Source organism: Colossoma macropomum, unplaced genomic scaffold, assembly GCF_904425465.1.
Source record: "Colossoma macropomum unplaced genomic scaffold, Colossoma_macropomum, whole genome shotgun sequence".
NCBI lineage: Eukaryota > Metazoa > Chordata > Actinopteri > Characiformes > Serrasalmidae > Colossoma > Colossoma macropomum.
The window spans coordinates 23994060-24019831 of NW_023494809.1; the positions used below are offsets into that span (position 1 = coordinate 23994060).

Sequence of the window (25772 nt, forward strand, 5' to 3'; positions counted from 1 at the left end):
GCACAAAATGATACATTTTTGAATTTTAGTTCTCAGCATTCACACTCACATATTTGACATTGAATCAAAATATGTAAACAAAAGTCATATGAATAAAAAGTTATTTGACCATTTGAACAAATTTTAGGACTTAACCAGGATAACATGCTTCTAAAAGCTCCCTCACAATAAAGTCACTCATTCATGTTGGAAAGTTACATTCAGTAATTCAGATTGTTTGTTTTAAGTCAAAATAATACCCAGAATTTACCACTATTTTACCATTATCAACATAATGAAACAGACTGTAGTCCATCTGTTTCTCTGCATACTTTGTTAGCCCCCTTTTACCCTGTTCTTCAGTGGTCAGGACCCTCATGGACCCTCACAGAGCAGGTACTATTTGGGTGGTGGATCATTCTCAGCGCTGCAGTAATTAGGAGTAAGGACTATTCTCAGTCCAGCAGTGACACTGAGGTGTTTAAAAACTCCAGCAGCACTGCTGTGTCTGATCCACTCATACCAGCACAACACACACTAACACACCACCACCACATCAGTGTTACTGCAGTGATGATCCACCACCCAAGTAGTACCTGCTCTGTGAGGGTCCGTGGGGGTCCTGACCACTGAAGAACACGGTAAAAGGGGGCTAACAAAGTACGCAGAGAAACAGATGGACTACAGTCTGTAATTGAAGAACTACAAAGTGCACCTATATAGTAAGTGGAGCTGATAAAATGGACAATGAGCGTAGAAACAAGGATAATGTCATAATGTTATGCCTGATCAGTATATATATGTATATGTGTCTGTGTGTGTGTACGTACAGGGTGATTGAAAAAGATTCATCCAATTTCAAAATGATTTATTTCACTTGTAAATCATTACAGAACAATGCAGTAAATTGTAAATGGTTAAAGTCAGCATAAAGTTTATGTAATTTTACAAGTGCTCAATATGAACCACAACATCAACCTGATAGTCCCATCCCATGCTCTTTCATTGCGATTTCGGAGATCATCCAACGTTGTTGGAAGTGGCACATAAACAGAATCCTTAACGTACCCCCACAAAAAAGGTCACACGACGTGGGATCTGGTGATACTGGTGACCTTTTTCTTGGAACTGTTGGTACCAACGATGAATGCTCTGAGCTGTTGGAGGTTCACTGCCATACTGACGGTCAGAAACTCTATGACCCCCTTTTCAACAGGTATGTGATTGGTTACTAGGCGCCTCACAGTTGTAAAAATATGGCACTTTGAATCTTTTGGATCTTTTTGAATCTTTTTGTGTGTGTGTGTGTGTGTGTGTATATATGTATGTATGTATGTGTGATGTAAGCTCAGTTCACCAAGACTCTATGCTATCACTTTTCTGAAGTTTGTCATGGTAATCATTACAAAATCGGAAGACACTTCCTTCCACCACACCTCTTTTTTTTTATTTTCTTATTTTGAGTTCTTAGATCGAAACCGCCCTCATATAGCACAGTAAATCACACTCCACTGCAAGCTGCTTTCCCTACATTGTCACATTGCCGCAACTGAACAAATGTTCAGCTGGAACCAAGGTCAGTGTGGTGTTTTCCACAGGACGTGAGAACATGATTTCTGATAAAGTTGAGCAGTGCTGAACTTCTTCGCGTTGCTTGTGGTCATGCCTCTGCTGAGTGTCGCTGGCTCTCATTCAAAATGAATGACTTATGGCTGCCTTGGCGCTTTTGTCGCTGGCGGTGTGCACACAGGGTTAGAGTACACTAGCTGGCTGGGTCAATAAAAAGTACAGCATAGAATAAAAATAAAAACTGCCATGGTGGAAAGCTGTTTCTCAATGTTACTAATATACAGTGTTGGCATAATATTATTCTTTTATTTGCACATGATACAAACTCACACATAGAAGTTTAATTCAATCAAATACGTCTCAGAAATGGAGTGTTTGGGGTGTGTGAGAGTAAACACCCCCTGCAGTGTGCAGGGTGAGTGGCTGTCGGGGTAGCGTCATTAGCTGAACCCTGCAGCAGTGGTGAGTGAGTGAGTGCACGGCTCCAGGGCTGCTTCACTGGCTCTGTTCAACAAGCTTCATCTACCACTGCAGAGAAATCCGCTCTACACAGTTCTCTCAATTTGGCCACCTGAAGGCAATCCACAACTGCTCCCACTGCGCCCATTCTGCAGAAATGAAATGCATTCTCATTGCGCTTTTCTTCGCCAGAAATGATTATTATGATTATTTTGAGCTGAGATTATTCACTGCAGGTACTCGTCCTTAGCACAGCTTCCTACATTGTTTTAGTGCACAGAACCTGCAGACTGTGAATTTTAGTGCAGGTTCAGTATTTTATTGCTTAATCAGTACACGATCAAGACCCAGTCCACATAATTTTACAGTATTTAGGGATCAGTTCAGTCAGCACAACTAATGTTGCTAACGGTTAATTAACTAGTTAGAATTATGCAAATGCAGTCATGCTAATTGGTGGTTACTAGGTTCTACTTCTTGTTAACAACTGTGGAAACAAAATATAAAACGTCCCATAACCTTTTCACATGCCATATTTTATGGTTGACTTTTTTCCAGTATGTTAAATTCAGCAAACACTAATTGTGCTTTAAAGTCTTTCTTGGAGTGCTGCCACAGAAGAACCACTTTCAGTTCCCTGAAGAACGTTTCAATGGATGGATATTTTTCCCAAAGAATCCTTTTGTGCCTTTCGTCTTTTAGAGCTTACTACAATTTCTCTGCTTTTCATTGAAGTTCTATTTGTTTGCAGTGCACCACCTCACTTCTGTATACTGAGTCATCACTGTAGTGCTATTTTATGATCAGCAAAAGCATAATTTTTCGCACAGTCAGTGGTGCCGGTTCCTCTTGGTTAAAACGTCTAAAGTCCAGAGGCAAACAGACTGCTCAGCTTTAAGCCCGCTCATCTTATCATGAACTCTCAGTGGCAAGATAGCATTGAAGGTGAGGCTGTAACCTGTAGTGCGCAGATATAGGTGCTTGTGCCCTTGAGGTGTTGCATCATTGAGTGTAAGCAGAGAGATACGTCATCGTCCACAGATCTGTTGGCCCAGTAAGCGCATTTTGAAAGGCTGGTGAGCAATTATTTAACTAGCACTGACTCAGAGTAAGACCAGCCTTTGAAAACCCTTTCAGAATCATTCATACTAGACGTAAATGCCACTGGCCTGCAAACAGGCAGTTTACCTTGGATGTCAATGGTACACCGACATTAATGTGAGATATAAACCATGCCATCACTTTACATTGACTTAAAAGACCAGCTCAGAATAACTGCACATACAGGAAAATACATTTCTGTCTAAAGAACAAAGATTTTGCCTAATGACAAAAGAAGAGGTTGAAACATCTGAGCTTGTCTTTGTACAAATCTTGTATAAGCTTAACATTCCTGTATCCTGTAGCCTTCTTTATAGCGCTTTTGCTCTCTTATAAAACTCTATATCGCTGCCTTTAAAAGCCTCACTTTTCTCTAAAATGTGGGCTGCTAAAGACAAATGTCAAGACTCCCAAAGCTTGAAAGAAAACAAATCATTTCTACAATTTCAATCTACAAATTAAAGCAAATATCAGAGTCGAGCCACATAGGAACAGTTTTATATAATTATTCTGTGGTGCCTGTGATTCAGGTGGGTCTACCAAAATGATTTCTAAGCTTTACAGCAAGCTCAGGAGTTGCAGACTTGAATCCACAATGTGTATCAAAGAAAAGCACAAGCTGGGAAAGTTCTGAAGCAGACTGTAAGCAGACTGCTTACCAGTATTGTGTTTATGTCAGATATATAAACACTGAAAATTTGTATTTCATTTACTCCATGTGTTTTGTCAAGTGGGTATTTTTAAAGCCTATAAACACTGATATTTACTCTTGCAGGCATTGGATCCAATATATTTAGTTTTGATTTGAAAAAAATCGTGTCAGAAAACGCTGCATTTTCATGTCGTTTATTTGTGTTGTGTGTGTAACTGCCTTTAGAGGTTCATTCCAGATCCCAATTCACAAACTCTGCAATGATGTTGCGTTAGCAGCAGTCTGAAAAGATGCAGTGCCTCGCTTCACAGGTCTCGGAGGAAGCCTGTGCTAGCGTTAGCCCTCCTAGCGCGGGTGGTATCGTGTGATTGGGGGTGTTGTAACTAGTAAGTGGATTTGGGTACATCTAACTTTGGAAGAAAATTCAAAAATAAAAAATTAGTTAGACATTAACTATAGTAGACAGATTGTGAATGTTAATGTACTTCCAAAATCCATTTTAAACAGTGCTGGCGACACATTTGATCACGTCAGCAGACATCAAAATGCATTGAACAGTTTTGCTTGTTGGAGATCTAGTTATAACATCAATGGACTGTTTTAAAAAGTTGGTTCATTGGTGACTTATTACTAACATCGATGTGCGACCAAAATGTGTTTGTCAGTTTGTCGTTCCAATGTTTTGATTTTGAGAACCTAATACTTTGTCAAGATACATTTTTGTGTATATATGGCATGGCTGGTAGCGACGTCATAGGAGAGGTGAGTCAGTGCTGAACCACTTAACCCCCCACCCCCCCACCACTGCCCAAGGCAGCACCGCTCTGCCAGCAATACTGTGGCGCTCTTAGACTGAGCGGAGCTGAGCAGCAAAATAACAGATTTTCCTTGTAGGACCAATAAAGTACAAATCTACTTAGCATGTAGCTTTTCACTTAAACTTGTATACTAATACTACTATTACTACACTTCAGTTGATAAAGCATAGATTAAACGTATGTGATTTCATCATTAATTCAACAGCCGGATGTCTTCTGGTGTATTTCTGGAAAATGTAATCACTTTAGACCAATCCTATGCAGTTTAATTGTTGAGCATGAATGGGTTAATGTTTTAACTTCAAATCAAAACTACATAGTTTTGAAGTTCATGCCTGTGACAATGTCTGTGATTACGAGCATGCATTTTTAAACCTGGCCAGTCTGTGACGTTACTAATAAATCCTAATTATGATGCATCGGGCATGATGATAAATGAAATGAATTAATTCAGCCTTTTGCTAATTGTGGAGGTCAGAGCCCTGCTTTTGATTCATACGCAATGAATTGTGCAGCCGTGCCTTGTTCTATTTGTGAATTCAACTCAGAAGTGTTTAGGTTCTCGAGGGGATGGAATAAGTGCGATAAGGGGCGAAGGAGAGAAACGCTAACTGACAGTTTGATGACCATTATTTCCATGCCAGTTTCCCCCCAATGAGCTGTGTGGTGAAGTGTGTTCATGCCGCTGGAGTAATTGCATGGTGGTATGGCTAATCTGCTCACATTTGCATTGGTGCTGTGTAGGACGAATCCCCTTCCTGAGTAACTTTCTCATTACTGCAGCAGAAGCGTTTGCAGGGTTTGCCTGTCAATCAAATGCGATGCGTTGCTGAGCCAAATAAGCAGTTAAGAGTCAAGTTCCCTACAGCTAAACAACCACAACAGGTCCAGCCTTGATGCTGTCACACCTTATTGAGGGCTGTGCTGTCCGTTGTGAGTGGGAGGCTCAGCGTAGTCCAGAGGAAGGTGAAACTCATTCAGTAGCAGTAGGAGACGACTGCGGGTGCGCGGGTTCAGTCCAATTTAACTTTGTTAGCTTTGTTAGCTCTACAAACTCCCACCAATCCCACATACGGCTTGTTTTGATTTCTCCACCAATAAGCTCTAAGCAGCAATGCGGATCGTAAATAAAGACCGAGCCAACGGTTGCTATGGTGTTGCCAGGTTGCTAGGGTCAGCGCTTCGCTTGTTAATTGCTAATCATCTCATTCCCTAAAGCTGGACCCAGAAGCAGCCTAGCCTCTCTCTCTATCCATCTCTCCCTGTTTCTCTTTCTCTCTCTCTCTCTCGCTGTATCTATGTATGTAGATCATATATTTCTCTAGCAGTTTCTCTGTAGCCTCTATCACATTCTCGTTCATATGTATGTAGAGAGACCCACCCTTTAGAGACCCTTCATTTGCTGAATTTCCAGTCAAAATAGCCATTAAACATAAGTTATTATTTTTCAGAAGATTTTTCAGTGGCTCCCACCACCTGGTAGCCCCCCAAAACTGTTATGGTCAGATAAACAGCACTTAAAGCTTTCATCTTTGAGAGAGAGGAGAAAATCAAGCTGCTTCAGATCTGAAAACATCCACAGGTGTTTCTGTCCATCCTTCCACTGTGAGAAGACAACTCAGCGCTGTGGGTCTGAAAGGACGTGTAGCTGTCAAGAAGCTTAGACAAAGAAGCTGCTGGTGTTCTCAGAACAATGGACTGGCCACCCCTGAGTCCAGACCTCAACATCATTTAATGTAGCAGAACATGCAACCAACTTCTAAGACTGAACTTTGAAAGGTGTGGAAAAAAATCCCTGTGGATTTCTTTGAAAAACTGAAAGCAAGTCTTGTGAAAAGAACGCAAGTAAATACTGAAAACTTAATATTTAGTTGTTGAGGCTTCTGTGTAATTGTCTGTTAAATATGATTTCTTTTTTCCCCCCACACTGAAAAATGAATAGGTCATACTTAATAGCTGTTTTGACTGGAAGTATAAAAATGACGGGTGGTCCGTGACTTTTGCACACTACTGCACATGCATAAAAAAAGTTTTTAATATGGTGATTATAATAAAATGAATCTCCCAAAAGCCTTATATTTGAAAAACCATGCCCAAATCTCACTGATCAGTTAGCTATTCATAATAATTCTATGACAAGAATCATCTTAGCCTATAAAACGATAATTACAATAAATTATTTAATGACATTGTCTATTTTTTACTATGTCATAACTTCTTATTGTTTCCAAAGTGGTTTAAAATGCGAATTAATTACAAGTTTTAATATTTCCATATACATTGTATAAATTATTATCGAATAACAATTATTGATATGACAAGTGATTCCGAATGCTGTTTAAAAGCTATAGCTATAAATTTCTGTCCCTCTCTCTTTCCCTCTTTTAGTTGGTTTCACTTTTTTCGGCCTCCCTCTCTGCGTGTTTGCCCTTTTCCCTCACGGTGAAAGAGCAAAAATATGCAAATATATCATCTCTGTGCAGGAATCTTTCTAATTAGCTTTCTGTAGACAGGCTCTGCTCTCCCCAGTCATTCAGTCCCATCTCTCGTGTCTCACAGCTCCAAATGCTGTTCTTTGAGAACGGCAGCTCAGTCGGCCTGCTCCTCGGCCCGTTTCTTTTCTTTTTCCAAGAAGAGAATTCACATGGAGCCCTGAGGTAACCGTCCTTGTTATTAACCTTGACATTAACATTATTTCAGTGTTTTTCTTTTCTCCACTGAATTTGCCAAAATTAGTGAAGAGGGTTTGTGCTCTGCTGTGGAGCAGGGGGTGGCCTGTATATTTCAGCAAACAGCTAGCACACTGCTGCCCCCCTCAGACATGAAATGGCATTTTTCATATGGGGTAATATAATTCAAGCGTTATTCCGTATTTTGGGACATCAGTGTAAAGAAATAATGTTATACATACCTGAAGATATCAGACATAGATTACAGTCTGAACTGCGTAAGAGGTTATATTACCACGCTTACCTCAGCCTCTTCCTCCATCTCCCTCAAATAATGGCCATATAGAAATAAATCCACCAATTAGCTACTAAAAAATCTGGGTTTGTATCTTAATCTTGACCATTTTTGCGGCTATATGGTTCAGTGGCATGGTCTTTGATCTGGAGATCAAGATGGCACTTTTAAGTGTTGAAATGATTGTAAAGAATGTGACGTGAGGGTCTTTTTAAGATTTCCCACACAAGCAGAAAAAGTGGCAGCTTAATCTGAGATTACACAGCCCACTCATTAAAAAGCTACGATGCTGAGACAGGTTCTGTCAGCCGAGCAGCCCTCTGATGCTTCTGCAGGGGATTATCCCTTTGGCAACTCTCTCTTTCTCTCACTCTCTCTGGCTCTCTCGCTTTCGCTCTCGGCTGTCTTTGGAGCCTTCTTACCCCGTCACACAAAAGTAAGACCCAAAACCCCTGACACAAGCCGGATTTCACAGTGTCACAGTAACAGACTCTGCTTGTCACATTGATACATTCATGTTTATGCACTTTTTTGGAGTGCATTGAGATATTAAGATGTGCTTCGCGGTAGTAGCCATTTCATTTTCCTTTCACATAACACTAGCCTTACACTGACAGTTGAAAGTGCTGAAATAGTGCAGTAGAGGAGCCTCACTCTCGTCCCAGTGGGCGGATTCCAGCACAGTTTGGAGATTTCTCTGTTCAAACACACCTGGTCAAGCCCCTAGTTGATATGCTGATATTTGGTAATAATACTGAATGTGAGCATCAGAGTAGCTCTTGTTGCACAGGCTCCCACTGGGCTGTCACATTGATATCATGCTTTGTTTACTGTTTGTACAGCTGTTTTAGTGTTATTGGGCTGGGCACCTTCACAGCTCACAATAAAGACTGAAGATAAAGTGCTATTCTTTCTTCAAGCGAAGAAAAACCAAAGACCTGAAGCCATTAACACTGTCAATAAAAAAGTGTTCCAAGAAATATTGTCTTTTTTTCAAAGACAAATCTCCAAAACGTGTACCAACCAATGCATCACTGCTATTTAAAACACTACATGTACAGTCATATGCAAAGGTTTGGACAAATTTTAGGTTTTATATTTTCCTACATTAAACACAAATATGAATTGTGTTTTGTGAGAAGAGAACACACTTAAAAATGGCACAGTTTTCACGCACAATTTCTATTCATTTGCTGAATTTGCTGAAGTGCCATAACGTTTGCGCATGCCACATTTTATGGATTAATTGTCCCCAATATGTTATTCAGTAAATATACAGTAATTGTGTATTAAAATGTGCAGAAGTGTGTTCTCTGTAGAGGATGTGGTAACTTATTAACTCAGCAAGTTATTTGACCATTCAGAAGTTTCCAGACTTTTGAATATAACTGTATGCAAAAGGGTTTTTGTGTTGTTGTTTTTTTTTTCTTAATACAATATCATGATAAAACCACTAAAGAATGAGTGATTATGATATTCATTTTTATATCGCCACATGCCTACTCCTTAATTTAGGGAATAGTGTGGTGTTGTTGTTTTGTTAAAATTAAAAGAAGTAGCATTATTGAGTCAGATGGAAAAACAAGGTAAAATATGGTGTGCATGCACTGCTGTGAGTCACCCTGTAAAGCCTGAAATAACAATTTAGATGCGTTGGGTCGGATTTTTCAGTCCACGTCATGGATTTTGAAGTATTAACGTCACACGCACACACTCAAGAAGATCTGGCTAAATGTTCAGGTCTCTAATGCAAAATCAACATTATGCTGATGAAGATGTGATGATAGAATAGTAGATAATTTACACACATTCTCCGAATACATATCCTTCACCAAGTATTCAGTTTCTGTTTATCTCTGTTTATCTCCCTTTAGCTGCTATTTCACAGTATTTTGATTTGCACTCATAGTGCATGCTGAGGGCACACGTTATGTTTAGTATAGTAGACTGTAAATATGCCCTGACTGGCCACTAATGTGCACCTCCTTATATCTACTCTCATTGTCCATTTTATCAGCTCCACTTACTATATAGGTGCACTTTGTAGTTCTACAATTACAGGCTGTAGTCCATCTGTTTCTCTGCATGCTTTGTTAGCCCCCTTTCACCCTGTTCTTCAAAAGTCAGGACCACCACAGAGCAGGTATGATTTGGTGGTGTTTTGACACTGACATGGTGGTGGCGTGTCACAGCTGGACTGAGAATGGTCCGCCAACTTAAAATATCCAGCCAACAGCGTCTTGTGTGCAGCGTTCTAAGACCACTGATGAAAGACTAGAGGATGACCAACACAAACTGTGCAGCAACAGATGAGCTATCATCTCTGGCAAGGTGGACCAACAAGGTAGGATTGTCTAATAGAGTGGACAGTGAGTGGACACAGTGTTTAAAAACTCCAGCAGCACTGCTGTGTCTGATACACTTGTACCAGCACAACACACACTAACACACCACTCACGTGAGTGGCATTGCTGTGCTGAGAATGACCCACCACCCAAATAATACCTGCACTCTGATGGTCCTGTGGGGGTCCTGACCACTGAAGAACAGGTTAAAAGAGGGCTAACAAAGTATGCAGAGAAACAGATGGACCACAGTCTGTAATTGTAGAACTACAAAGTGCTCCACGGTGCTGATAAAATGGGCAGTGAGTGAAGATACAAGGTAGGTTTACCTAATAAAGTGTCTGGTTAGCTGTATATTGTATATTATATTGATTAATTTATACATATTTTTTGTACTAAATTTGAAAGTACTTAATTCAACATGATTTGAAGTAAGTATGTGATGATTTATGCATGCAGTTTGCACAGTGCTAATTGGTGGGATATAATCTTCCATCACTTGTTGGAACCAAACTTCATACACCAAATTGTCTTGGCTGATTGAATACATTTGGTTTAAGGGGGAAACCTGTGTAGATATGCTTTTTTTTTTTTTTGCCAAACTCTTCCCTTAATAGGAATAATAGGTGTCATGTATTTGTTCAGAAATCACTACACTGTGCTGGACCTGGAGTGGAGTGTTTTTCAGTGTAACGTGGACATTTGCAGACTCACTGTTTTCCTCCAAAAGAGTGGACGGCTGACTGAGCAGGTGGCCCCAACAGCCTCCCTGAAAAATAGGAGATTTGAGATGTTCTGCCTTTTGACAGACATAATAATTTCATTTTGGACTGAGACAAGGATCATTTTTCACGTCAAGGTCAATTATCACTCTTGACCCTCTCCTGTGGCCGCTGCTTTGAGGGGAATGTTTCCTCTTGGAAAACAAATGAGAGTAATTTCAGGAGCTGACGGCTGCTTAGACCCAGAGGCATGGTTCGGCACAGCGCTCAGGTTGGAGGTAGGCTACTTTTCGTCCCGCAGGAATTTTTATAGGTCATTGTGTTCCTTGGCTGCAGCTTGACACACCTGGTTTAACATCACCCCACACATATACATACAGGGGTGCACGATCTGAATCGGTCAGTGGTGAATTGGCCAGTATTCACGTCTAACATGTGATCTGCATTCAATTTGTTACAGATCTCTGAAGGCATACGTCATTGTGTAGTTGCTGTTTAAATGAATGCTGTTTTCCAAAAATTGGTATGTTTTTCATGTGTACATTTCCTTCAAGTGATCCTCTGAATTACAGGTTTTTTAAGGAGTCAAAACACTAACACATAAATAACGTTACATGCACACTACAAATAAGACAGCTCTCCTTTGCATTGAAATGTCACATGAAATTAGGTCTACTGTTAAACTTTAGCAGTTATATAACACCAGGTTCTCAAACCCAATGTGTGGAAAAAAAAATACCCCAAATTTATCAAATGTAATTTTGTAATGTATGAAAATTGCCAAAAAATGCATTTGTTAAATATATTTTTAAAATGCCTTTATTTGTATTTGTTATTATATTTTTTCAATGGTATGTGGTTTCAGCAGAGTCTACATGTATAAATAAATGATACTGACTTCTGTGTATTGCATTGTAATTTGCATAAACCACTGTACCTATACAGTAAGATGTATGTATAAATGTATTTCAAATAAACAGGATATCAAATCATCTGACTGCATTTTCACAGTGTATCAGTATTTACAGCACTTGCTTTTGCCATATTAAAGGTTCATTAGCTGCTATTTAAAATTAAGATACTGGAATACAAATTCATCTCAAAAGGTATCCAAACAGTAAAGTGCATTAGACAGTATTTAAAATTTTTAAATGTATTTGATACATTTGATTTACATACATTTCTTTTTTTCTGGGTGTAATATTTCCCCATGCATTTTAAAACTGATGTATTTTAAAATATATTTTAGTAAAATAAACATTTTAGTGCTTGAAATGTATTTTGGCAAGAATTGCAATGTATTTGACAATTTTATTGTGTATAAATAAATTGTATTTCATATATACAAAAATATATGTCCATATATCTTTTTCTACATGAGACTGTAGGCTGCTACTGCCTAAGCAGCTTAACTACCACATTTGACAAAGCTAACTGGCATTTGTTTGCCTGTCTATGGCTATTGTTATTTCATGTAGCAGCACTTGTATTTCAGCTCCTTAATGACCTCATAACTTAGAGGATCCAGTGACATGAGAGGAAAATGTCTGTATGGCAAAAAATTGGGTTATATTGTAATACTGGGTTTGGAAAATTTTTATTTATCCATGAGCAACAATTTTCGAAAAACGCCATTCATTTTTCTCATAAAGAGAACCAGCTTAGACCTGGATTCTCTAGTATGAGAATGACTGCAACCACAGAATGACGTCACAACTTTAGCGTTCTGTTGTTTTGGACGGACATTGTGGCAATTTTATGACATAAATATTGTGAGTCAGCTAAGCAGACATATGCTGCTGTTGCTATACTTGCGGACTAGGAATGCACTAAAAGTTTGTCCAAAACATTTAAGCTGAAAATGTTCAAAGGTGGCATTTTTGGTTCTCATCCAAATGAGAAAAATGTAAAAAACGTTTGGCCGAAAAAAAGTCTACGGTAAACTTTTGTAGGTCTACAACTAAGTAGGTCAAAGTTTAACTCTCGATAAATAATTTGAATGGTAATGAAAATGAGTTGCTGTCATTGTGCCAGTCAGCGCAGCTGATCAACAGTAGGGGGGGAAAAAGGCAACCGTGTGGAAAACTTTCATGGTTTCTACGAGGGACACTGTAATCTATGTTAATGCTGTATCAAGAGAGGTACAGCGCCCAAGAACGCCTCCGCTTAAGGTGTGGTACAACTTGAAAACATGACATCCTGCTCAACATGCAGAATACAGCAGAAGCAGAAAGGAAACCTCTGCTAGCATGACAGCAGCATTTGTAGGCACAGTTTTTAAACTAACTGTTTTTGAACCGTTGTTCTCTGTTGTCCAGGATGCTGGATTTCATAGGCACATACTATAGCCTAAACACTGTAATGGTTCTAGCAAGTTTATTTTATGTAAAATGTTTATTTATTCCCAGCTCAGATTTATCCTGTTGAAAGCAGATTTAATCTAATGCTTATGACATTTAATCAAAAGCGTAAATAAAGTTCTTTCGGTTTCGGTTTTGGTTCCAGACAGAAATTTTTATTGTGGTGCAGCGCTATTTTGTACATGTGCTTTCATTGAAGTTATTATGAATTATGACTGTGCTGCTCTACCAAGAGCACGCGTCATAAGTAGATGCCAGGGAAAAAATAAAATACAAGAAAAATGTAGAATATGGACCCTTGAATGATCGTTGCATTTTTAACATAAAGCCATCCTTCTCTGTATCCTGGCCCATGCAGGCCCCCCACCATACTACAGCATTTCACCTAAATGCTGAGGAACTGACTCAGTGCTATTTTCTACTATCTGTAATTGCCTTTCATATCACTGGATCCTCACGCATGCCCTGGCAAAACTCCACACTACCTTGCTTAGCTTTCAAATAGGACTGTACACCCTCTCAGGCTATTTTTAGGTGTAGCTGTAATTACGCTGATAATAATCCGACCATTAGCTTTGGTGGAATGAATATGCTTCCTTGCTCATGGGCTGAATCTGAGATTAGCCTGATCTGGTAATGGTCACACTAACGCTAGCCTTGCGTTAGCATCCTGTCCACATGGCCCATTATTTACACTTGAGCGTGCAAATGGCCGTTCCTGCTGCTGATAGCGGAGCTAGGCGGGGAGCTTGTTCTGCAGGGGAATGGGAGAAGGCCCTAATTGAGCGCTCACAAGACAAACCTAGCAGCCAGGATGGCAGTGCTTGTTGACCTTGACGTAATCAGCAAGTGTATCTGTGTGATTGGCTGTGGCTCTGCCTCTGTCTACATCGTGTGGATGGAAATAATGAAATCTCAGGTTTGACCGTGCTGAAGCAGCCATTTCAGTTTGGTTTAAAGCCAAGAAGAGAGTGCAGTTTTGCACATCCTTTGCCATTACATTTGTGAAATCAGTAGCTAATTGAGATAAACAGTGTTTATTGTGCATTTATTTTTGTATTTTTAATATGTGTTGGTTAATTTTATTTAGGCCCTTAAGCCAAAGCCTGTAGGTGGGCCTACGTCTCAGTTTTCACTGTTGTAACTACATTAAGGCTGCATTGATTGCTTGATTAAATTCAAGCAATCATTTAAAAACAAAATTAATGGTCTCAATCAATTCTCAGTGAATCAGCTTGAATTAATTGGCAGTTGGCATGATGTTAATGAGTAATAGGAAGATTCCTGGGATAATTCCTGGAGTGCCGGTAACATTATGGGCTTGTTACTACGGGCTAATGTATAAAAACTGCACATAGAAACACGTGAACGTATGGCCAATCTGTAAACATTACAACTAAGCCTACATTGATAGTAATTGAGGGTGTACATCATCGGTCCCCTCCTCAAGTGGTGCAGCCCCTTACTGATTTGTAATTGGTCAGTTCATGAGTGTAGTAAAGTGGGTAGAGGTTAATCTGTTCAAATGTTCACATTTGTCAGCTTTTCTTCCTTTTTCTTCTTTTTTGTGCATTTATTTATTTATTTTTTTTAGAGAAGGCAGGTGTGTGTGTGTGTGTGTGTGTGTGTGTGTGTGTGTCTTTGTTTCTGTGTGTGTGTGTGTGTGTGTGTGTTTGTGTGTGTGTCTTTGTTTCTGTGTGTGTGTGTGTATGTTTGTGCACAGGGTTCAAATTGATGGAGAGGAGGTTTCTGGACTTCCAATAAATATAAAGGGACCCCCATAAGAGAGACAAAATTGAACTAGAAGGGGTCCTGTGTTATTTGTTATTTCCTTGAATAAATTTAAATTTTCTGACAAAATCGCTGTCCTCACACGAGCTGACCAGCTTCTGTTCTGTTGTTTTTTATTGTGTTCTACATTAGATTCCTCCCCCTGAAAAGACTGGAAATTCACCCAGCCCGATTTCATAATGTGACATTTTATGCTGTTTGAAATCATGCAATAATGTTCTCACTAGCCGGCTGCCTCATGCCTCATGCCTGCATAGTAATACTTGTCCTATAGGTCTCTAAATTGTCTTACTGGTCTCCCCTACAGCAGGGAGGCAGAAACTGACCCGTTATGTGCATCGTTGTCAAGTTTTTTTTTTTCCCTGCAAAATATGTTGAAAACTTTGAAAAGCTGTACATGGTTTGTTATGGTCTGTTTGTATTAATTGACTATTTCTTCAACATTGATTACTGATAATTGTCAATCAGTAGCTTACTCGATTGCTAATATGATCAGTAGTGACAGGCTTAAATATATGCCTATATATGCATATATTAGTTTCATAGTGTTTACTAAATAATTTATAGTAGTTTGTGAAGTCTTCAGATTATTTAAGTTTGTTTGTTTGTATGTGTTCATTTGCAGTGTTGTGATGTCTGTTTTTCATATGCAATGTTTTTCTCTTTCCAGCCCACCAAAGCCAGTGGTTGTGGTCTCTGGAGTGGTGACTAAGGTAGGCCACCTTTATCCCTTCACAGTGATATAAATCATCTACTGCACACCAGTATAATCGAATGTCTGATGTGATTAGAAGGTTTGGATTTCTGCAGGTGGTCCAGCTTTACCAGGCTTTGCACTTTCTTCAGAATGTCCTTAGACATATGCTCAGAAACTGCACATAATGTATAATTCACATGCTGTGTGACGTGCCCTCTGGGTTTCTGCCAGTCTCTGTAAATGTCTTAGCTCTGCGTGAGAGTGTGTGTGTGCGTATGTACAGGTAAGGTACCGTGTTTCACCTCGTCTCTCTGGAGAGTCCAGATGCTCACATGAAAGAACAGAGAAGAGAGGCTGTGCTTCTCTTGGAGGATCAAAGAAAGCCCATGGAAGGCTTCGGAAACACATACTCAGTGTCAGGGCCGCATTGCAAAGCTCTAGTTGTTTTTTGCTTCAGTGAAGACCCTCATTCAGCTTTTCTGGAGAAGTGGTGTGCAAGGGTGTAGTCAGCTAACCCACACTGCTGATTCTGAAATATATCCAAATGACAAGAGAGCAAACTTTAAGTTAATTAAAAAACCTATGCAAGTTGCTTAGGTTTCTAAAAGGGCTGCATAATACAGACATACAATGAGATGTTCGATAAAGCTGTTAGACATCAAAATAACTTCTTTGTTGTGTAAACAGACAAAAAAGTCTTTTTTGATTATGTAAACGGACATCTAACTAACCTCTAGCGTAAGAAAATGGCAAAAAATACAAAATTACCATTCAATATTTGTGCAAAATAAAATAAGAAAATAATAATAGCTACTCATACTGTATGGCCAAAAGTATGTTGACACATGATTATCATAAACTATATGAGGTTCTTGGATGTCCCATTACAAAACCCTGGGCATACATTTTTCCCCTTTGCAGTGACAGCAGCCTCCAATCTCCTTGGAAGACTTTACACAAGATTTTGGGCTGTGTCTATGGGAATCCATGCCCATTCAGTCAAAAGAACATAAGCGAGGTCAGGTGTGGATTTTGGATGAGAGGGCCTGGCTCACTCACAATCAACATTCCAGTTCATCCAAAAGGTGTTCAGTAAGGTTGAGGTCAGGGCTCTGTGCCGGCCACTGGAGTTCCTCCACACCAAGCTTGTGAAACCATTTCTTTATCTACCTTACTTTGTACACAGAGGCTCAGTCATGCTGGGACAGGAAAGGGTCTTCCCCAAACTGTTGTTACAAAGTGTGTAATTGTCTAAAGTTTCTTTGTATGCTGCACCATTAACCCTTTACTGGAACTAAGCCCTGAAAAACAGCCTCGGACCATTATCCCTCCTCCACCAAACTTTACTGTTGGCACTATGCATTCCAGTAGGTAACGTTCTCCTGGCATTCGCCAAACCCAGATTTATCCATCAGACCGCCAGATAGTGAAGCGTGGTTCATCAGAGGACGCCTTTCCACTGCAGAGTCCAGTGGCCGCGTGCTTTATACCACTCCAGCAGACACTTGGTGTTGCGCGTAGTGATCTTGGGCTTTTGTGCAGCTGCTCAGCCATGGAAACCCAGACACTTTCATCTCAGACTGGCTTGTGGTTGAGGTGGCGTCAAATGACAATGCCATGTTTAAAGTCACTGAGCTCTCCAGTATGACTCAGTATGCCACAGTTATTCTACAGATATTGCACGGCTCTGTGCTGAGATTTATCAGTCTAAAAACAGTCAAGATTCATTGAACAGGTTTTATTCGTGTTTGTAGCCTGAATGAATGTGTGCATTTTTATTTTCAATATAGACCTACACAAATGGTAAGAGCTCTTTATGGTGATGCAGGTTTGTTGTGACAGTAGCTATTAATGCTTTGTACATTTTACCCTCCAGTCTGTGAATTTTACACACAATACTGATAGTCAGAACAGTCATCATATTTTTAAGCATTTTTACAGACTAGTAGTTCAGGATAGAGTAGTTTTGAGCAGTGCATGTGTAATGGGGCGTTTAGCTGCATGATTCAGTTACTCCTCCAAATGGGAGGGCAGGGTTCAGCACAGGGAACCACTTGTTGGGCTTCTACTGGTACGTTCTTGCCAATCGAATTACAACACTTTGCCACTGCAGGTGTGAAGTAATGTGATCCATTCTGTCATCGCAGCCCTTAACAGGGTGTTTATCATGGAAACTCACATCGCAATAATGATAAAAACATGACATATCATGCAGCCCTAGTGTCTGACACTTCTGCGGTTCACTAGAATTGGATAAGATTTTTAATTCTGAGCTGCGTTCATAAAAATAAAGCTTCCTAAATAGTTCTTGGCTTGAACAAAAAATTCTTGAACAGAAACTTTAAATAATATAGAACCTTTGCATTATACGGACGTTCTTTAAACTTCTTTTAATAATATTGTTTTATTGTTTAACAATGTAACGTGCAGACATACAATGCAGCATGTAGACAGGGATCAAACACAAACAAAGCAGAAATAAAGAAAGGAAAAATGAGCAAAACTAAATTGACAGCAAAAATTAAGATTAAGAAATAACGATTGTAATAGATCAAAAAAAATAAAACAACTGCATTACTGCTTGTATTATGTCAATACAGGAGTTAACAGTAGATTTGCTTTGTGAATTCTCACTGTGTTGCACTCCAGACAAGCTATATTGTAAAATGAAGCAATTCAGAACTGCTTTAGATGAGTATCTAGTGCAAACCATAGCTGCAAAAAAAAAGGTTTTACTGCATAGGATCACAAAGAACAGTGATGTAAGGGAGGTTAGGTTATTTCCTTATTTGCCTTGTAGCCTGATCAATATCAGATCTCTTCCTGTTCTGTAGGCTTCTGTACTGTCTTTTACTTATTTATTTTTAAAGCAAGTATTTTCTCTAATAGATAGTTAAGAGCATCAACAGATTCCTGTCAAATAGCCTTATATCCCCATACCAACAGTACAAGCCTGAGCCTGAGGCTGAGGAGTGAGGGTGTATGTTTTGGCACGTACACACTTTGTTCCACCCCATCTATTAATAATGTCAGTATTGTCTGGCGCATGATGTGCCAGATTTTGTGTAGAACTCACTCACTTTCATTTTGAACCACCGTCTCATAACTAGACCATAACCTCAGAGGATGTCCCTCCACTGCAGGGCTGCTAGGCAGACTTGTTGTTGTAGAAAATTACAGTGTACCACTCAGTTTAAAATAGGCCCCAATTTTATAATAAGAGGGTCGGTGATCAACAACAGTACTGTGGAAAAAAAATCAGATGTAGCTGTTAAACCCAAAAAGGCCTTTTTCAAAATCGTCATTAAGAGAAATGGCAAAACTAGAAGAGATTTAAATATGTGTGGTATGTACTCAAATATATATTCAAATATGTAGGGTAGTACTAGGCTAGTCGCATATCCCTCCAGCCAAAATAAAACGTTTATTTCTGTTGTAAACATGCTCACTCTCATCCTACAGCAGTGCTACATTAGTCTCTAGAGTGAGGTTTTCAGCTTTAAAGACTCGGAAACCCCCTTCTTTTGAAAAATAACCACTTTTTTGAGGTGAAGTTTTGGAGGCTTTTTTAATTAGCTGGTGAATGCAGAAGGAAGATAGATAACAAACATTAACGATAGAAAGATTAGTATGCTATGATAATCTTATTGCAACCCTGTACACTCATATGCAAAAGTTTAGGCACCTCAGTCAAACTCTGTGTTCTGTTGTGAAAATGAATAATAGGATGATAGGATAATTAATTGTCCTCCACAGAGAACTTGCTTCTGCACATTTTGATGCACAATTACTGTTTATTTGTTAATACCTGTTGTTAAAAGCGCTATATAAATAAACTTTGACTTGACTTTGACTATTTGCTGAATTTATCATATTGGGGAAAACGTTGTTACATTTCATATTTTATGTTTTTTCAATATGTTAAACTCAACAAATAGAAATTATGCACTAAAATATGCAGAAATGCCATATTTAAGTGTGTTCTCTGTGGAGGATGTGTTGTTTTCAATCAACAAAACATGTAATTTGAACAGGGTTGTTCAAGAATTGCGTACGACTATCTGCAGGTACTGCCTTTAAATCTTCACTACAGTGGAGAGAATGGATCACTAAAAAGGCAAATGACTTAGGAGGACAAGCTAAAAGCTAAAGCTCCTGAGACTGGTTATCTAAATACCTCACCTCAGTTTGACTTCTTTTCCTGTGCTGTATGAGTAAAAAACTTAACTCTTGCATTTTGTGTTGAAAGATAGAATCGGAGTTTTGTTTGACGACTGAAGTAAGAGTTGCACTATTGTTAGCTCTGTTTATGAGCCTGTAGATCAATGGTTAGCAGTCATGCCAGGTTGACACCACAGGTATTCCAAGTGGTGGAACACCGATAAACAAAAGCATGAAAATTATATAAAACACTGAACTCTGCCAAAACCACAGCAGAGGCTGAGGCATACGGTGCTGTGCTACAGAATACTCCATAATACAGGGGTCGGCTCCGGAGCTGCATGCGGCTCTTTTTAACTGCCCTGTTGTGGCTGAACAGCAGAATTAGTTTTTTAGGTAAAAATAAAATAATCCTCCTTTACAGTAAAATAAAGCTCTGCTGATGGTTCAGTTTTAACAGTAAATGGTCGCTGGAGTTAATGTAGCCTAGAACTGCTAATTCACCTCGAGAAAAGCGTTATGAGTTAGCTGACCTAAAGCTTAAAGCAGAGCAAAGTAAGTCTGCGGTTTTCTTTATATAATGTTTTTACCCTAGACTAGGACATTAGCACATACTGAGACACATTTACAGCCACAATGGTAAAACGGACATAATGTTTTGTGGCTCTCAAGGTGGTTTGATTTTTGTCGTAAGGACTAAATGGCTCTTCTTAGCATTTGGTTTGTGACCCCTGGTGTAGCACAACAAATAACCTATTAAACTTTTGTTTTGGACCAGAATGCACCTTAAGGATGTTTACCATGTAAGCACTTATATAGCAATATTTTGTCATGTATCATTTCTTCTTATGAACACTGGACAATAATGGTTATTTTTACTGTATTTTTAATGAATCAATACTTTTGATCGTAAGTAAAATGATGTTTTAGCAAATATTGGCAACATATGAATAGCTGAATGTCCTGAAGAGGCGTTATAACCTTTGTTAAACTCTGTCTGACACGCTTTCACGTACATGCACTAACTTGCACACTCAGATAGTGAAATAAAGCTGTCTGAGTCGTGCTGCGATTGTCCTCCTCTTGTGCTGCGCCTGTGTGTGAGCGCTCAGGTTGCATTGTGTATTCCTGCTGTGTTTCAGAGGGTTTTCATGTTTTATTTATCTGAGGACCTGTGACTCCCGCCCAGCAGAGTGCTGGTATTAATTAGGCTGAGGCTAATCGGGCTCCACCAGAGTGTGTGCGTGTGTGTATGTGTGTTTGTTTGCTTGCTTGGGGAACATTTATGAGCCGTGGCCTTGCTCTGGGCCATCAGCACCTTTTGCTTTAGAGGAGATCTAAATCCGCACTTGTATTGAAGTGTCTTGATCTGCAATTACACCACACAAGCATGATCAGAATGCACTCGCAGATTTTGACTCGCTTCTGTCTCATGGAACATCTTGCATGATGGCCTTCCTGAGTCACTTAATGTATTTGTATCCCCATACATTGCCCTGCATTTCTCACCGAATTCTCATGACTGAGTAGAGCTTAATTCAGGCCTGAAGTTTTGGTCCAAAACTGAATACAGCCCAATAGTTTTTTGTCTGATTTTGACTTGACCCGAAAGACGGTCCGAACCTGACCTGAGCCCAAGAAAATTATATCCAAACCCAACATGAACCACTTTGTCAAGTTTTGCATCAGAAACTGACCCTATAGCAAAATTCTGTCTGAAACTTGCCCAAAACAGCCCATCATCAAACATGCAAATAAAGCCTCAGCTTTCCAATTATAGTGCTGGTAAATTACCATGTAGGAACAGCAACAGCTTTCATTAACTCACAAATTAAATGTGAAATAATGTGATAAATTAATAGGCTGTACAAAATTGAATTTAAATCCTGCTTTGAAATTTCTTTTTAATCCAACAGTGCTTTTGGAAAAACATTTTTAGTCTTGATAACCTGTCCACACTGAGCTCTTATATGTACATAGAATATTACATATAACATATTAAACATACAATATCAAAACACTTTTCATACAAATTAGACATCCTTTTGGCTGCACCAGAATGTACTGTCTTGAATTGATTTGCTGTGTCCTTTTCCTCGCATCCATTTTCTCACAAAGGTCCATATGTGTCAGGCTCCTGTCCTTGCAGGCCAAAACACTGCAGACTTCAGGACACTGCCTCATTGAACACACGTGATTCAGCTAATTAGCAAGGGATCACTTGATCCCTCATGTCATCGCTGATGAAGGGGTTGTTAAAACTGTCATTGAAATGGTCAGTAAATCTGATTAATGAAAGTTAGCTTATCTTAGAACATCACTATAAGTATTAAGAACTAACAGAACGTGCATATAATATTATCCCCCTTATTGTATTGTCTCTGTTAGGCACCTGTGTTCAATATATTGAAAATGCATCCATTTCTACTGTTTCATATTTGTCTTGTGGGCAGATTTAGCTGCTTAGTGAAAATGTAACCTTGGTATTACTAACAGATACAGCTGAGCTCAGGTCTAATCTCTGCTCAGAACACTTTCACCATCTGTATCATGAGCCACCTGAAAGTCTACCTTAATATCTTCACACTACAAAAGCCTTCTTTCTTCCTGTTGGGGTTAATAAAGGAAGAGTCTTCCTTTGCTGTTTTTCTCATCAGAACAAATTAGCATTAGAGTTCTGACGTAACATTATTTAAAAATAGGTCAATTTCAGGTTAATCTCATTCTGTAGGTATGCTTGTAAATCAGTTTAGCCTGTCCTGGTCAGTTTCTTGGAACAGGGACATTCACACACTTCATAGATTCTCTGTGCAAAAAAATCAGATGTACTCAATTTTCTCCCCAGATGTTGGTGATGAGCCAAGATGATTAGTGTCCAAAGTCTTTAGTTTTTGCATTGGAGCTACAAGGCTAATGTAGCAAATAAGCAGTGGAAGCTCAGGTAAACCAGTTAATTGGAGGGGCACATAATCAGTGGCCTAACAATCTTGAAGTCTGAAATTGTGAACATTTTCCCATTTTTTTGTATTGTTGCTTTAACCCAAACTGCTTGGTGTTATGCTCCTCAGGGGGATAAGGACTTCACCCCGGCTGCTGCTCAGGTGGCCCATACAAAACCTGTGCCAGCGGTGCAGAAGCTCCCCCCGGCCCACCACATCAACCAGCACATTCACCAGCCCCGCAAGTGAGGCCGCAGCCCCCCTCTTCTCGCACCGGCTCTAGCGCACCGGCCGCGTCCAGGACCACACCTGCCAACCCTCCCCAACCCAGCGCTCAGGTTACCAGGGACCTCCTGGCTTCAAGCATTCCCAAGACCCCATATGTTCGTGCCTGCAAGCATCCTGCCTTGACCAATATCATGACAAACTGCTCTACTATATCGCCCTATTCTGTTCCCTTTCATAGATCCTTACGACACTAAATTTTGAGGGCTTCATCACCAAACGCAGATTTGCCTAGTTAATTCTGTGGGTGTATTTAACGAGAGGTTCAATTGAGCTTTATTTTTTCTGTTTTAGACCAATCGTTTCTGGAATTATGTAAATTGTATAAATGTCTTTTGTGACATCAGTGGAAGATATATTGATATTAGGCATTAGGCACTAGGTGTGGCTGTCTGAATAAAGAGTTAATATAAAATCCTCTTTGTGTTGAGCTTGCAGTATTTTTATTCTTTCATATTTGACTATTTGACTCCACCAACTCATTTTGTATTGAAGTTTCTGTTTCTGGCAGCAGTTTGTCAAAATATTGACTTAAATTCCTGAAATAATTACTTATTTTCCTGAAATATACACACTTTCTTAAAATTTATTTTAGTACCTCAAAGTCGCAAGAAAATGTTAGTGTTAGTATTTCAAGAAAAAAAGTTGGGATAAGTGAATATTCTGAGAAAATAAGACATTATTTTAAGAAGGTAAATAATTGTTTCAAAATACTAAGTCAGTATTTTGACTTACTGCAGTTTCTTCAAGTGCTGAATTAGGGTTCTTTCATTAAATCTTATTGTGGTATTAGTCTTTGAAGTACTGATATCGTAGAAGACTCAGTGTGCAAAAAATTAAACTCGCCCATCTGGGAGGTCCCATGTTGGCTGGCTGCTGACTCACTCGCCATAGGGGTGCTGATGCTGGCTTCAATGGTAACAAAATGTTTGAGTTCTTCTGGAAGTGTTCTTTTCTAGTTTGCAAATGTCACAGACTTCAAAAGATCCTGCACATCTCCTCGTTTGTCTTTAGTTTAAGAAATGAGTAACAATTCAGTCTTTCCACCAAACTCTTGGGAAGTTGGGCAGGTTTTCAAATTTATATTGTACTACAGCATATTGTAAATTTTTTCAGAGGTGTCTTCGGCATAGTTATAATTGCTAGGCTATGAAGGACCAACTGAGTGAACCAAGTTGCTACAGCGCCACCCTGAGGCCGACCAGTGCTGCGTCTCTAGTTAAGAATACCAAAGACAGAAGCTCGCTGATTGTGAGAGAAGCAGCTAAACAATGAGCTTTCCCTGAATTTGTAGTTACATGTCTGTTTTTCTTTAACCGACAGCATAACGTCATAAGTTTATTCTCAGGGACCCCCCAGAATTTTGATTTTGAGACATTTAGGGGGTCTAAGAGGTTAATTAGGGAGTCCTGCACCCCCAGGACCCCCTGTATTTTGCACCTTAATTAGGATGCAATATACAAATGAGTTCTCTAAACACAAAATTGCTTTGAGCAAGGGCGTAGGAGTAATTTGGAAACTGAGTGGGAGTGAACTGTGACACATGTTTGAAATGTATTCTGTGCTTTAATCACAGCACTAATTTAATAAGAGGAACAGGGCTTTTCTCTCATGTGGCAAATTAGGCAGCTGCTTAAATAAATAAACACACTATAATGTACAGTAAAAAAAAAAAGAAATAATAGCTTGCACTCCTTGGCACTCCTAGCTTAGTGTTTGCACTGGCTAACAGTACAGTGGGTCACTTTTAAGTTCTAGAGACTTTTTCCCAAATAGACAAATACCCAAATCAGTTAGTAATAAAAGAGCATGTTGCGTATATTTACCCGCAGGCTTGTAATTGGGCAGCTGTATCAAACTTTTACACCTACCTGAAAATGTGTTTGTAGCACTGAACTAATAACAGCCATGAATTATCCAGTTTGATGATTATTATTATTGTTATTTATTGATTTATTTATTTTTTGCACAGGCAGTGTGAACACCCAAACCTGTTACTATGAGTGCAGTGAAGAAAACTCACACCATGCAGAGGTAGAATGTGTGAAACATGGAGCAATAATTTCTGGAGTCTAAAGAGATTTGAAGCTCATGGCATCCAGACTGAAGAACCATTAAAACATAGAAAGTTTCCAGCACCCATGGCTGTGAGCATCCTGATCAATCATGGACAAACAAAGTGATCTAACATAAATTATTTTGGTCAGAATAAAACAGGCCAGGTCTATAATTACAGGCTGTAGTCTATCTGTTTCTTTGTATATTTTTTATATTTTCAATGGTCAGAGCAGATATTATTTGGGTGGTGGATCATTCTCAGCAGTGACACTGATGTGGTGGTGGTGTGTTAGTGTGTGTTGTGCTGGTACAGTGGATCAGACATAACAGTTGGTGCTGGAGTTTTTAAATACTGTCCACTCACTGTCCACTCTAGTAGACACTCCTTGTTGGTTAGCCTGGTAGATGTAAAGTCTGAGACGACAGCTCATCTGTTGCTGCAGTTTGTTAGTCACCCTCTAGTCCTTCATCAGTGGTCACAGGACACTGCCCACAGGACGCTGTTGGCTGGGTATTTTTGGTTGGTGGACTATTCTCAGTCCAGCAGTGGCAATGAGGTGTTTAAAAACTCCAGCAGCACTGCTGTGTCTGATCCACTCATACCAGCACAACACACACTAACACACCACCACCACATCAGTGTTACTGCAGTGCTGAGAATGATCCACCACCCAAATAGTGCCTGCTCTGTCAGGGTCCTGTAGGGGTCCTGACCACAGAAGAACAGAGTTAAGTGGGCTAACGAAGTGGACCTGATAAAATGGACAATGAGTGGAGATACAAGGAGGTGTATCTAATGAAGTGGCTGGTCAATGTACAACAGTGCATAGTGGAAATAGAGTTTGATACTTTGTCCATATCACTCAACCCTA

General features: G+C 39.5%; 1 protein-coding gene across 1 annotated transcript in view; it reads left to right on the top strand.

Moving 5' to 3' along the window:
- Positions 1-23260, top strand: part of LOC118798494 (death-associated protein) — a 30774-nt gene extending 7514 nt beyond the window's left edge. The window contains exons 3-4 of the mRNA XM_036557872.1: positions 15431-15473; positions 22687-23260. Coding sequence (XP_036413765.1) covers positions 15431-15473; positions 22687-22806 — 163 coding nt within the window. The 3' untranslated portion in view covers positions 22807-23260. The remainder of the gene's footprint in view (positions 1-15430; positions 15474-22686) is intronic.
- Positions 23261-25772: the final 2512 nt, after the last annotated feature.